Below are 13,580 nucleotides of genomic sequence, written 5' to 3'. Positions count from 1 at the left end.
AATGAGCTGCGCTTTTCTTCCACTCGAGAATCTTTTGAGACTCACAGAGTGAGAAGTCCGACAACCACGCGTACTATTCGGCAAGACGCAACGCAACCTTAAAGGGAGGGTCTTTGCTTTGCTCCAGCAACCAGCCAGAGACAACAAAATGGAAGATCTTTCTCCGAGGGAAAGCAGGCCTCGGATCTGACTCGCGGGGCCTGAGTTAGGGAGGTGACCAAAGAAAGGAAAGGCGAAGGCGCAGCTCCAAGAAGCCGGGTTCATTCAAACCCGGAGGACAGCAAACCCCGCCTCCCCACGCCGCCGCCCGCTCAATCGCCGAGCGCTCCGGGTGTGAGCTCGCCCCGCGGGGAGCGGCTTGAAGCCGAGGAGGCGGCGGCAGAGGTGGTTTGGGCAGCCCTTCGCGGCGGATAGGCCCAGGCAAACAACACCCCTTCCCCCTCCCCCTCGCTCAGTTCAACTCCCACTCGGCCCCGGCCACGCCCTGCTGCCACCGCCCCCTCGGGCAGCTTTCCGCTCCGCGGCCCGGCCTCAGTCGGGGGCGGGAAGGAAGGCGGTGTCTTGGAGGGGCCGTCGCGGCCACCGGAAACTACAAGGGCCGACAGCCTTTGCGGTAGTGCCCCGCCCCACTTCTCCCACCACTCAGCGCGCGTCACCCAGCCGCTCAACCAATGGGGACCGAGCCAGGGAAAAAGGGCGCCCGGGTCCGGATGCGCCTCAGGAAAGCCATGCTCCCTGCGCGGGGGCAGCGGGCAGTTCACCCGTTGTGCCTAGACTTCGGTGGCTCGCGCGCCCCATTGTCCGCTCTTCTCGCCTTTCTTGAATGAGAGCCTTACTTTTTTTCTTTAGTGACAATTCCGAAGGATGCTGCAGCCGGCTTTTGAGGGGAGGGCGCTGGGAAATGAGTAGGGGGCGGGATATCCTGAGACAACAAGTTTGGCTGTATGAAAGGCCTACCGGCAGTGCGCCTGAGCTAGAACGCCGAGAGAACAAGCACCAGAAGAGCCACGGAAGGAAAAGAAACGCTGCTGAAAGAATAACCCCCAGAAAGGGGGTGGAGAGAAGGCGGCCCCAACGCCCCGGCCCCCGGCAGGTCGGCGGCCAATCCGCTGGGGGAAGGGGTGGAGAGTCGGCGGCTCTGGCAGAGAGAGGCCGAGGGGGGTGGGGAGTCGGCCCTGCTTGCGCCGCCCTGGCCCCGCCCCCGGCCCGCACCGCCGCCCGCGCCGTGCGCCGCCGCTGTCAATCAAGGGCGAGTCAGCAGGGCTCGGGCGGAGAGAGGAGCTGCTACGCCACAGCCCAGCGGCGGCCATTCGCGGAAAAAGAGGCAGAGCCTGTGCCAGCTACAGCCTCCTCCGAGCCACCGCGGGCGGGCGGGACCGGCCTCTCCTCCCGCCTCGCCCCCACCCCCACCCACCTCTATCCCAGTGTCTCCGTCTGAGGGTTTGTCCTGTTAATGCGGGATGAGCGGTACGTATTCTCCACCCCCCTCGGTCTCCTTCACCACCTCCCTCCCTCCCTCCCTCCCCAGACCCTGCTCGGTTCTCCCCCCTCCCCCGGGGCCGCTGAGATGCTTTAAGGGGAGGAGGAGAGGGAGGGAGGGAATCAAGGGGAGGGAAGGAGGGTTGTGTTTTGTCTTAATGTCTAAGAGAGAACAACCTTCTGGGTGTTGCTCTGGAGCCGATGGGTCGGGTTTCAAACCACGTTTTGTGATATCCCCCACCTCCCTTCCCTCCTTCTCCCCCACCCCCTGCCGGTGTGCGTGGATCGCGGGTTTATGGAGATTAATGTTCGGGGGGAGGGGGAGGAGAGGGGAAGGGGAAGACGAATAATAATAATCCTAATAACCTGTTGTCGTGTACGGGGGGGGGTTTGTTGCAGATCAGAAGAAGGAGGAGGAGGAGGAGGCGGCACAGGCAGCGGCGATGGCTACAGAAGGAGGGAAAACCTCTGAGCCAGAGAATAACAATAAAAAACCCAAAACCTCAGGCTCCCAGGTAAAGGCAAACATTAAAAAAAAAAAAAAAAAGGGCATCACGAAACGTACGGGGAAAGAGGGAGTTATGCCCTTTAAATGCCCAGAAGTGAAGAACAGAACAAAAATGTTTGTCCACTCAAAGCATCTTTCTGAGAGTAAGGAAGTTAAATTGTAGATTCATACGGATTTCACGTGTTTGGGATATCGTGGTTAAAATTCCACCAGGAACTCAGACTATAAGAGAAAGGTGTGTGTTTTCCCAAGGGCGTTTTGAGTTTAGTAAAATAACACTTCAAGAAAGTTTGTTAGAAATTTCTTGTTATTTATAGTTTATATTGTGGGACCTGCTTCCTTATTCCTGTATCTTATTGCTTTTGTTAATATTTAGATTTCTTCCTTTTCCTGAGTAAGTTCTGAAATGTAGAGCTGTCAAAATAAATAAATAAATAAATAAACAAACCCCTCCCAACTACTGGCCTTCACTAAATCCTCCCACTTTTTTTTCCCCTCTCCCTTTTACTATCCCATTTTGGGTAGGACTCTCAGCCCTCTCCTCTGGCTTTACTGGCAGCTACTTGCAGCAAAATAGGGACTCCTGGTGAAAATCAAGCAACTGGACAACAACAAATTATTATAGATCCAAGCCAAGGATTGGTGCAGCTTCAAAATCAACCACAACAGCTAGAACTGGTAACAACACAACTTGCTGGGAATGCTTGGCAACTTGTTGCCTCCACTCCTCCTGCTTCAAAAGAAAATAACATTTCTCAACCAGCTTCTAGTTCATCTAGTTCTTCCACCAGTAATAATGGGAGTGCATCTCCCACAAAAACTAAATCAGGTAATTCTTCTTCCCCTGGTCAGTTTCAAGTCATACAAGTACAAAATCCAAGTGGTAGTGTACAGTACCAAGTGATTCCACAACTTCAAACAGTGGAAGGTCAGCAAATTCAAATCAATCCAACTAGTAGTTCATCTCTACAGGATTTGCAGGGTCAAATTCAGCTTATTTCTGCAGGTAATAATCAAGCTATACTCACAGCTGCTAACAGGACAGCTTCTGGGAATATTCTTGCTCAAAACCTGGCAAATCAGACAGTTCCAGTCCAAATTAGACCTGGTGTTTCAATACCACTGCAGTTACAGACCCTTCCTGGTACTCAGGCTCAAGTTGTAACAACCCTACCAATTAACATTGGAGGAGTGACTTTAGCTTTGCCAGTGATAAACAGTGTGGCTGCTGGAGGAGGAACTGCACAGGTTGGCCAGCCTGCTACTACTACTGAGAGTGGGACTTCCAATGGGAGTCAGTTAACTTCCACACCTACCACCACCACTGCTTCTGCCAGTATGCCGGAATCTCCCTCCTCCTCCACTACCTGTACAACCACTGCATCAACATCTCTGACCAGCAGTGACACGTTAGTAAGTTCAGCAGATACGGGCCAGTATGCAAGCACATCAGCCAGTAGTTCTGAACGCACCATTGAAGATTCTCAGACACCTGCTGCTACAGAGTCTGAAGCCCAGAGCTCCAGTCAGCTTCAGTCTAATGGAATACAGAATACACAGGATCAATCAAATTCTCTTCAGCAGGTGCAAATTGTAGGCCAGCCTATCTTGCAACAGATCCAGATCCAGCAGCCTCAGCAACAGATAATTCAAGCTATTCCACCCCAGTCTTTTCAGCTCCAGTCAGGGCAGACGATTCAGACCATCCAGCAGCAGCCTTTGCAGAATGTTCAACTTCAAGCAGTAAATCCGACTCAGGTGCTTATCAGGGCTCCAACTTTAACACCTTCAGGGCAAATCAGCTGGCAAACTGTACAGGTTCAGAATATTCAGAGTCTTTCAAATTTGCAAGTTCAGAATGCTGGGTTATCCCAGCAATTAACCATCACCCCAGTGTCTTCAAGTGGTGGCACAACCCTTGCTCAGATTGCTCCTGTGGCTGTTGCTGGTGCCCCAATAACTTTGAATACTGCCCAGCTTGCATCAGTGCCTAACCTTCAGACAGTGAGTGTTGCCAACCTGGGTGCTGCGGGCGTTCAAGTGCAAGGAGTTCCAGTTACAATCACCAGTGTGGCAGGTAAGTTACTATACAGTCTTTATCTTTAAAGATCCTCTTATACTGTTTTTAGTAACAAGTTACTGCTTTCCTTTGCTGACTCTTAGATTTGATGTAAACCTGTAAGTAAGCAGATGATCATAAAGAAGCTAAAGTACACAGGAATATTAGACTCACTACCATCAATATGACCCATTTATGTTTACAGTATTTAGCGTTAGGTTTTATGTGTTAAGTTTTCTAAACTTTGTTTTCTGCAGAGCACTTTTGGATAAGATTATCTTTTTTTTTTTTTTGTAATTTAGAGATCAAATTTATGTATACTTGAGCTTTTCTGAAAGAACCCTAGTCAAAGTGATGTTTATGTCTTATTTAAGGGAAAGTTGATTTAAAGCTGAAATAATACAGTGACAGATCTGCTGCAGTTTGAATTCTGTTACTCACGCTTCTGCATCTTGTTGCCCATGCTTGTGCATTTTATTATACAAAACTAGATGTTCGTGCAGTTGAGAGATATTATTTTGAGTTGCAAATTGTTTCATTAACTTTTTTCTCTACTTTTCTGCAAAAACCAAGATTTGCTCAGGACTTTTAAGTGAATAGTCCCCTATAAAATTACCTTTAAGTAAAATCTACGGTGGTTAAATTATTTATAGGAGTTTTTAGTGTGAAATTGGTGGAAAGCAATTAAAACTATAGACAGTAAAATGTCACTAATTTGAATTTGTTGTAAGGTCATTTTAGAACCAGTTATAAAGTAGTTATTTGTTACATATGTGAATAGAAACTTTTGAAGTAGTTGGAAAACCAGTCTTATTAAGTGTTTCAATCTTTTGGGATCAGTCTTTTTCACCTAATGCCTTTTGTTTTCTAGTAATTAAACACTTTTCATTTGATTATGAAAACCTAGTTGTGGTTTTGGTGTCTGATACTTAAGACCTCTTTAGTTAAATTATTTATATTTTGAGAATCAGAAATGAATAAACATACCACTTTTGAATAACTTTTCTTGAAACAAGTTGCAGATAAATTATGCTAGGGTTCTTGTTTTACAGTCACTATCTAAAGTAGAATTATATATTTAAAGTTTAGAAGTTGTCAGATAGAGCTCTCTGATTCAGGAGAATGGAGGTTACATGTTTTATTTAGATACCCTTTAACTCTAAGCCAGAGTTATCCAAGAGAATTTTCTGTGACGAGGGAAACGTTCTATATCTCTTCTATCCAGTATTTAGCCACTAGCCACATATGGCTATTGAGTATTTATATTATGACTAATGCGGTAGAAGAATTTTTAATTTTACTTGACTTTATTTAATTTTAATTTAAGTAGTAACACATGACTAGTGGCTTTTATATTGACAGAACAGTAACTAATCACAGAGTGTTTTGAGTGTGGTATGTTTCCCCCTAAAACTACTACAGCACAATTTCATGCCTGTTTCTATGGATTACAGTCCTCAGCTTCCTTTGTTTCTACTCTTTTTCTGAACATTGACAATACGTTATTTCAGAAAAATGTTTGTTTTGGGTGGGTTGAATAACAATTTGTATTGTCAAAGCAAAGGTTGTTTCAGTTATATTTCATCTTGCCTATTAAGCATATAGTTAGTGAATTATGCTTAATTAAGAGAATTGAATAATTTTTAGTTCTGGCTAGAAATGTTCAGTTTTTCTCTTCCCTCATTGATACCAATTAGGACCCAGAGTTTTTTCTTTGCCTCTTGTGAAGGTAAACCAGCATAACTGAGAGTAGGATCTTCTGACCGCCTCAGATTCACTTGCTGTGCTGTGCTTAGTCACTCAGTCTTGTCTACTCTTTGCAACCCAATGGTCTGTAGCCTACCAGGTTCCTCTATCCATGGGGATTCTCCAGGCAAGAATACTGAAGTGGGTTGCCATGCCCTCTTCCAGGGGATCATTCCCAACCCAGGGATCGAACCCAGGTTTCCTGCATTGCAGGCACATTCTTTACCATCTGAGCCACCAGGGAAGCCCACTTGAATGATACATTATTGTAAATGCAGAATGTGTTTTCTGGAACTGTAATTTTTAGGGAGTATGATCAAGGATTTCAAACAAACTTTCCAGGTGGTTGTAAATCTCATTAAAGTTTGAGAACCAGGGATCAAGTTGTCAGCCGTGAACTACTGATAAGGCAAAATATGGAGGAGATGGGTTTCGAGCCTAGTTCATAAGTGGCTCAGAGAATAGATTTCTGTGGCAAGTACAATTCATAATTTTTATTCCACAAACATTAACTAGCTCTGTGTTGAGCACTCTTAGTAGGTGTGTTTAATCTTGCATTTTCTGGGGTAATTTTTTTATTTAAAGAGTTTATATGATTTGAGGGACATTTATCTGTATGAGAAAATTTGAGCTTTATGTAGTTGGATTTTTTTCTCCTAAAATCAAGTATCTTAAATTTTGTTAATTTTTAATAGTTATGCTGTGTTGTTCTAAGATAGCCATACTATAAAGACCAGAAATGTATGCTGATTTTTAACAAGTCTGTGCAGTTAATCTGAGTCTTGTTTGCAGATTTTGCTTTACTTCCTAGCATAATAGGTGTTTGACAGACGTTTGCTGAATTAAGGTATAAATGGTGATAGAGAAGATAGCAATTTAGAATTGGGAGTGGCACCCTGGAGTGGCTTCATTTTTTATTTTCTTTATAATTTTATTTATTTTTAACTCTGCTGCGTCTTCGTTGCTGCAAGCAGGCCTCTCTGGTGGGGGTGGGAGGCTGCTCTCTAGTTAGAGTGCTCTGGCTTCTCATTGCGGTAGCTTCTCTCATGGTGGAGCATGGGCTCTGGGCTCGCAGACTTCAGTAGCGGAGGCCCCTGGGCTCTAGACTGCGGGTGCAGTAGTTGCTCTGTAGCACGTGGGATTCTCCCGGTCCAGGGATTGAACCCGTGTCTCCTACATCGCAGGCGGATTCTTTACTGCTTAACCACTAGGGAAGCCCTGGAGTGGTTTTAATGAAGCTAAGGAATTGGCTGTTTTCATTCGTTTTGACTTGGAGCATTTAAGACATTAAGAGTGGTACACCAGGTACTTTCCTGTCTCTGGAAAGGGGAGAATGAGCAGCAAGAACCTGATATTTCCCCGTCTATAAATGAGTCCTGAAAGTTCAGATTTTTACTTTGTGTTCTCATTTGCTTTTTAGTACTTTTTGATTATTTCATGCCCCTCCCCCCTCCCCCCTCCAGTGGTATTGTTTAATTTATGGGAAATTTTTGTTCTTAATATTCATAACAGCTATTACCAGGACTTGAAAAAATGATTTAGCTTTGACAGAATGTATTGGCTAGCTCGAGACAAGGGGCTAAGAGTTCTCCACCATCCATCCTGATGTTCTTCAGAAAGTATAGGAAAGGTTCTGGATGATATGACAGAAAAATTTTAAAAAACATTATTCAAGATAAATCAAATGAAACTAGTATTTGAAGCTGAGGAGCTTCATACTTGATTTTATGAAATAGCAATGTTAATGATACCCTACAGGAGCTTCTTTCCTTGATAATTATTCAGTTTGTGTTTCTGTGATTTGGTCTCAGCTTGAATCCTGAGTTCCAGGTTGAGCATCTAGCTAGAATTGAAGTAGGAACTAAATATTTGTGCTCCTACTATGAACCGTATTGTTTCCTTGTTAGAGTTTGGAGTTTGAAGAAGATGAGAAATCCTCTTAAAAAAGTTAAGAGCAAATATAATAACTAATCATGGGATTCTCAGGCTCAATGGTAAAGAATCCGCCTGCCAACACAGGAGACGTGGGTTCAGTCCTTGGGTTGGGAATATCACCTGGAGAAGGAAATGGCAACCCACTCTAGTCTTCTTGCTGGGGGAGTCCCATGAACATAGGAGTCTGGTGGGCTGCAATCCATGGGATCGCAGAGTGGGACACAGCTTAGCAACTAAAACAACAGTAAGAACTAGTTATGCTGCTGGCTTAAGAATATCCTTTGTTTTAACTAAGTGAGGATAATGGATGATGTTTTCCTCAAAAAAGAACTACCTGCTTTGCAGTGTGTTCTGGTAGCCAAAGTGTCCTGATAAAATGAACTTCAGGAGTTATTTCTCTTTAAGTAATTTAGAACATGTAGGGATCATTGATTTCATTAGTAATTAACTTGCACTGGCCAGCAATTTGATTTATTTTTGGCCCTGATCATATATGGTAATAGATCATGCTTTTGCTTGATAGATGGATATTTCTTTGTCAGTTTTAGTAGAAATTAAAATTTCTGTGCATATTCTTGCATAAAGGGAGTTCAGACAGGAAATGCTGTCACTTCAGGAACTCTCTTTCTTTATCTTCCTTTACTTCTTTGGAGATTTAAAATAAAAAACCTTGGGATTAACAGAACCTGAAATGGAAGAGTCAGTTTTGGTGAAAATAGAGTCATTGTTGGTGAAAATAGAGGCCAAACAAAATAGTTGACATTTATATTTAATTCAAAGACCTAGTTTAATCCAGTAGAATCAACTTCTTACACCAAACCTTTTTCCAGAGCTAGTAAAAGTAGAAAATTGACTAGACATTTAATACAAATATGGTTTTCCTCTGCCATATGATATATTAGTTTGGATTTCCCTAGTAGGCATCTTAAATAATGTATACACATATGTTATGCACAGATACACACATATGTATATGTACATATATAAACATATATGTATCTATTTGTATGCATATGTCTCCTGTGTTTAGTTATTTCCTTTTTCAGAGAAGTCATATTTATTCCTGTAATTTTCTTTTTGTAAAATCTTCTAATACTCTTTGTTATAGATTGGCATTCATTAAGAAACTTAGATCTTGTGCCCTGTACAAGTGATTTGGATTCTGAACTACCAAGTTGGTTTTACCCATTATAAGATGTATAGCATGACCTTTAAGATCTGTTGATGATGACATAACAATATCGTTGCGTATTTTTAAGTTTTTCATGGAAGATAAAATACTCGTGTAGAGCCACATTAATTTTTTAAAAGGGCATCTTTGGGAGGGATTTCAAGACAATAGAGTGAGGGAAAATAGAGTGTTAATCATCTGCTTTTCAGATCTAAATCAGGGAATATATAACAAGTAATACTTAAATATTGGAGCTGGCATAAAAGCAAGTTGAAGAGAAAGAAAGGAAGCTTGATTAAGCAAAAAGATGGGGAAAAGTTGTACAAATAACACAGATTTGCAAATGATAAACTTTTAGCTTGAAATGGTCTTTAAGATTATTGCTCACCAGCTGCCCTTTCATTTTTGCTGTTAAAGTCTATTTATAAAGGAATTCTGTGTTTTTACTGTTATAAGTGAAAGCAGAAACATGGGTCAGAGATTTTGCAGTGCTATGTTGCATACTTTTAGGGATGACGTAGTAAGAATTGACAGTAAAGGGGGCAACCTGGCCTGATACCAGACCATATCCAGATGTCCATGTGGGCTCTCCTGTACTCTTCTGATCTAGGGATGAGTAAGATTGAATACTCCTTATGCTTGTCATTTTGTTACCTAGTGAATGAGCAAGTTGTGGCAAAGGAAACCTGTTGCTAGTGTAAGTATGTGTGGTGAGATAAAGCCGTACTAAAGCTGTAGTTAACACAGATAACCTAAAGATAACTGAGCGTTCTTCCTCCTCCCGCATCCCCTAGCGGTATTTTAGAACAAAAGAGCCTGAAGTTAGAAAGCTTAAGTGATTTTCTTGTATTTTGTGGCAAAGTGAGGACTAGAACCTTGGCTTCTGTTTGAGTTGTCTTTCTCCTGTATTTCTGCCTTCTCCTGTATTTCTGCCTTTGTTAACCGAATCTTTTGGTTGCTGCTGCTGCTAAGTCGCTTCAGTCGTGTCTGACTCTGTGCGACCCCATAGACGGAAGCCCACCAGGCTCCCCCGACCCTGGGATTCTCCAGGCAAGAACACTGGAGTGGGTTGCCATTTCCTCCTCCAATGCATGAAAGTGAAAAGTGAAAGGGAAGTTGCTCAGTCGTGTCCGACTCTTAGCGACCCTGTGGACTACAGCCTACCAGGCTCCTCCATCCATGGGATTTTCCAGGCAAGAGTACTGGAGTGGGGTGCCATTGCCTTCTCCAGAATCTTTTGCTTGGTAATGAGTAAATGCAACTGATGTTTAGGGACCATAAAGGGAGAGTATCCAGCTTGCCTTGTCTTCTTCTACATAGACTGTGTCTATTATCCCTGATATTCAGTGTTAATATATTGAATGCAGCATTGGTGAAAAACACAATTCTCTGTCTCTTTGTTGTTGTTTTTAATGGTGAAACCTCAGTAGTAATTTTTTGTCCCTTCTTGGAAGAGCAATTTCAGAACTAAAGAGATTAGTAGATGCTATATGTAGATAAGAAAGTTCTAACTCTAGTTAGAATTTTTTTTTTGAAATGAGATTTGAGGAGGGAAACAAACATTGTTTTCCTAGTATGTGATAGATGCTAGGTATTTATATTATATCAGTATATCCCACAGTATTGTTGAGATTATTGTGCTTATTTTACAGATAATCTCATATGGAATCTGAAAGACAGTACAAATGATGTGGAAAAGAAACGTATGGCTACCATAGGGTAAAGTGGGGGAAGGATAAATTGGGAGCTTGGAATTGACATATACATACAGATATATATGAAATAGTATATATAAAAGAGATAACTGATGATAACCTGCTGTGTAGCACACAGTCGTTGCTTGACCAAACTGGTGTAATAAGCAGAGGCAGAGCTTCTCCATCCACCTGGCTTCTGTTAACCAGTGAGGAAAATGCAGTTCCAGTGGAAATGACTAGAGCTGTAAGTCACTCTGAGATATTTATTCAAGGTAAGTGAGGAGATAGGAGACGTTTAGTTTCTCTTTGGAAATCCGTATGATCCAGATGAATGCTATCCTAAGGTCAGAAGGAACTTTCAGGCTTCATCTCAGGCCATATCAATAACTTAAAAGTTACACATCATGGAAACGTTGAGCATGAATAAGCGCCTCACTTTTTGAAAACACCCCACACAATAGACAGATGAGCTTGATAACTGCCCATAACAGAGTCCTTTAATGAATTATGGAATAGTTGCTTTCTGAATATTGAAAAGAATTCAGAAATCATTGGGAGCCAGTATGGGTTCGCCAAAGAACTAGGTTCACAAATTCGTGCTTTAGAATTTCTGGATGAGTATACAAAGGAAATAACATCAACACAGTGTATCTTGATTTCAGCATTGATAGTCATGATTTCTTTAAAGGCTTGTACCTGATTATTATGTGAAAAAATGTTGGCTGTGTTCCTCAGTAAAGGTCTCTGGTATTGTGGCATAGGATTCTATACTTGATACAGTCCTGTTGAACTTTTTTTTTTCAAATTTCATACCTAAGGATTACTGAATTCAGAGATGAGACCAAGCTAGGGGGTATTGCTAATAATTATGAGAGGGCATAGAATGGAGATGCCAAGTGATCTTCAGATCAGTTCAGTTGCTCAGTTGTGTCCGACTCTTTGCAACCCCGTGGACTCCAGCACGCCAGGCTTATCTGTCCATCACCAACACCTGGAGTTTACTCAAACTCATGTCCATTGAGTCAGTGATGCTATCCACTCATCTCATCCTCTGTTGTCCCCTTTTCCTGCCCTCAATCTTTCACAGCATCAGGGTCTTTCCAAATGAGTCAGTTCTTCACATCAGGTGGCCAAAGTATTGGAGTTTCAGCTTCAGCATCAGTCCTTCCAGTGAATATTCAGGACTGATTTCCTTTAAGATGGTGCTCTTACTAGACCAGAATGCTGGACCAGAATGCTGAACCAGAACTAGCAATGAAAATGTAACAGTTCAGTTCAGTCGCTCAGTAGTGTCCGGCTCTTTGCGACCCCATGAGTCGCAGCACACCAGGCCTCCCTGTCCATCACCAACCCCCACAGTTCACCCAAACTCATGTCCATTGAGTTGCTGATGCCATCCAGCCATCTCATCATCTGTCGTCCCCTTCTCCTTCTGCCCCCAGTCCCTCCCAGCATCAGGGTCTTTTCCAATTAGAACTCTTCCCATGAGGTGGCCAAAGTACTGGAGTTTCAGCTTCAGCATCAGTCCTTCCAATGAACACCCAGGACTGATCTCCTTTAGGATGGACTGGTTGGATCTCCTTGCAGTCCAAGGGACTCTCAAGAGTCTTCTCCAACACTACAGTTGAAAGCATCAATTCTTCAGCACTCAGCTTTCTTCACAGTCCAACTCTCACATCCGTACATGACCATTGGAACAACCATAGCCTTTACTAGACGGACCTTTGTTGGCAAAGTAATGTCTCTGCTTTTGAATATGCTATCTAGGTTGGTCATGACTTTTCCTTCCAAGGAGTAAGCGTCTTTTAATTGCATGGCTGAAATCACCATCTTTAGTGATTTCGGAGCCCAAAAACATGAAGTCTGACACTGTTTTCCCATCTATTTCCCATGAAGTGATGGGACCAGATGTCATGATCTTAGTTTTCTGAATGCTGAGTTTTAAGCCAACTTTTTCACTCTCCTCTTTCACTCTCATCAAGAGGCTTTTTAGTTCCTCTTCACTTTCTGCCATAAGGGTGGTATCCTCTGCATATCTGAGGTTATTGATATTTCTCCTGGCAATCTTGATTCCAGCTTTGCTTCTTCCAGCCCAGCGTTTCTCATGATGTACTCTGCATAGAAGTGAAATAAGCAGGGTGACAATATACAGCCTAGACGTACTCCTTTTCCTATTTGGAACCAGTCTGTTGTTCCATGTCCAGTTCTAACTGTTGCTTCCTGACCTGCATATAGGTTTCTCAAGAGGCGGGTCAGGTGGTCTGGTGTTCCCATCTCTTGAAGAATTTTCCACAGTTTATTGTGATCCACACAGTCAAAGGCTTTGGCATAGTCAATAAAGCAGAAATAGATGTTTTTCTGGAACGCTTTTTTATGATGATCCAGTAGATGTTGGCAATTTGATCTCTGGTTCCTCTGCCTTTCCTAAAACCAGCTTGAACATCTGGAAGTTCACGATTCACGTGTTGCTGAAGCCTGGCTTGGAGAATTTTGAGCATTGCTTTACTAGCGTGTGAGATGAGTGCAATTGTGCGGTCGTTAGAGCATTCTTTGGCATTGCCTTTTCTTTGGGCTTGGAATGAAAACTGACCTTTTCCAGTCCTATGGCCACTGCTGAGTTTTCCAAATTTGCTGGCATATTGAGTGCAGCACTTTCACAGCATCATCTTTCAAAGAATAGAAAGGAGAGATAAGAAAGCCTTCCTCAGTGATCAATGCAAAGAAATAGAGGAAAACAACAGAATGGGAAAGACTAGAGATCTCGTCAAGAAAATTAGAGATACCAAGGGAACATTTCATGCAAAGTTGGGCTCAATAAAGGACAGAAATGGTAGGGACCTAACAGAAGCAGAAGATATTAAGAAGAGGTGGCAAGAATACACAGAAGAACTGTACAAAAAAGATCTTCACGACCCAGATAATCACTGTGGTGTGATCACTCACCTAGAGCCAGACATTCTGGAATGTGAGTCAAGGGGGCCTTAG

At 42.8% G+C, this 13,580-nt stretch overlaps 1 protein-coding gene across 5 annotated transcripts in view; it reads left to right on the top strand.

Moving 5' to 3' along the window:
• The first annotated feature begins 1,267 nt into the window (after positions 1–1,267).
• The window catches only part of SP4 (Sp4 transcription factor), an 82,313-nt gene continuing 70,000 nt past the window's right edge, over positions 1,268–13,580 (top strand). For 3 of the 5 annotated variants that reach the window (XR_015162841.1, XM_086397430.1, XM_086397429.1), the window contains exons 1-3: positions 1,331–1,467; positions 1,879–1,994; positions 2,513–4,064. Coding sequence is in view for 4 of the 5 variants with exons in the window: in XM_086397430.1 (XP_086253556.1) it covers positions 1,461–1,467; positions 1,879–1,994; positions 2,513–4,064 (1,675 nt within the window). In the remaining variant the exon portion in view is untranslated. Of the gene's footprint in view, positions 1,468–1,878; positions 1,995–2,512; positions 4,065–10,550; positions 10,637–13,580 lie in introns of those variants that run through there. The other 2 variants (XM_086397428.1, XM_086397427.1) reach the window with 2 other exon arrangements.

The sequence above is a fragment of the Bos grunniens genome, chromosome 4, assembly GCF_055505025.1.
Source record: "Bos grunniens cultivar Pamir isolate PY7600 chromosome 4, Bosgru_T2T1.0, whole genome shotgun sequence".
Lineage (NCBI taxonomy): Eukaryota > Metazoa > Chordata > Mammalia > Artiodactyla > Bovidae > Bos > Bos grunniens.
The sequence above is the reverse complement of the archived record's forward strand: the minus strand, read 5'-3'. Positions and strand labels throughout refer to the sequence as shown.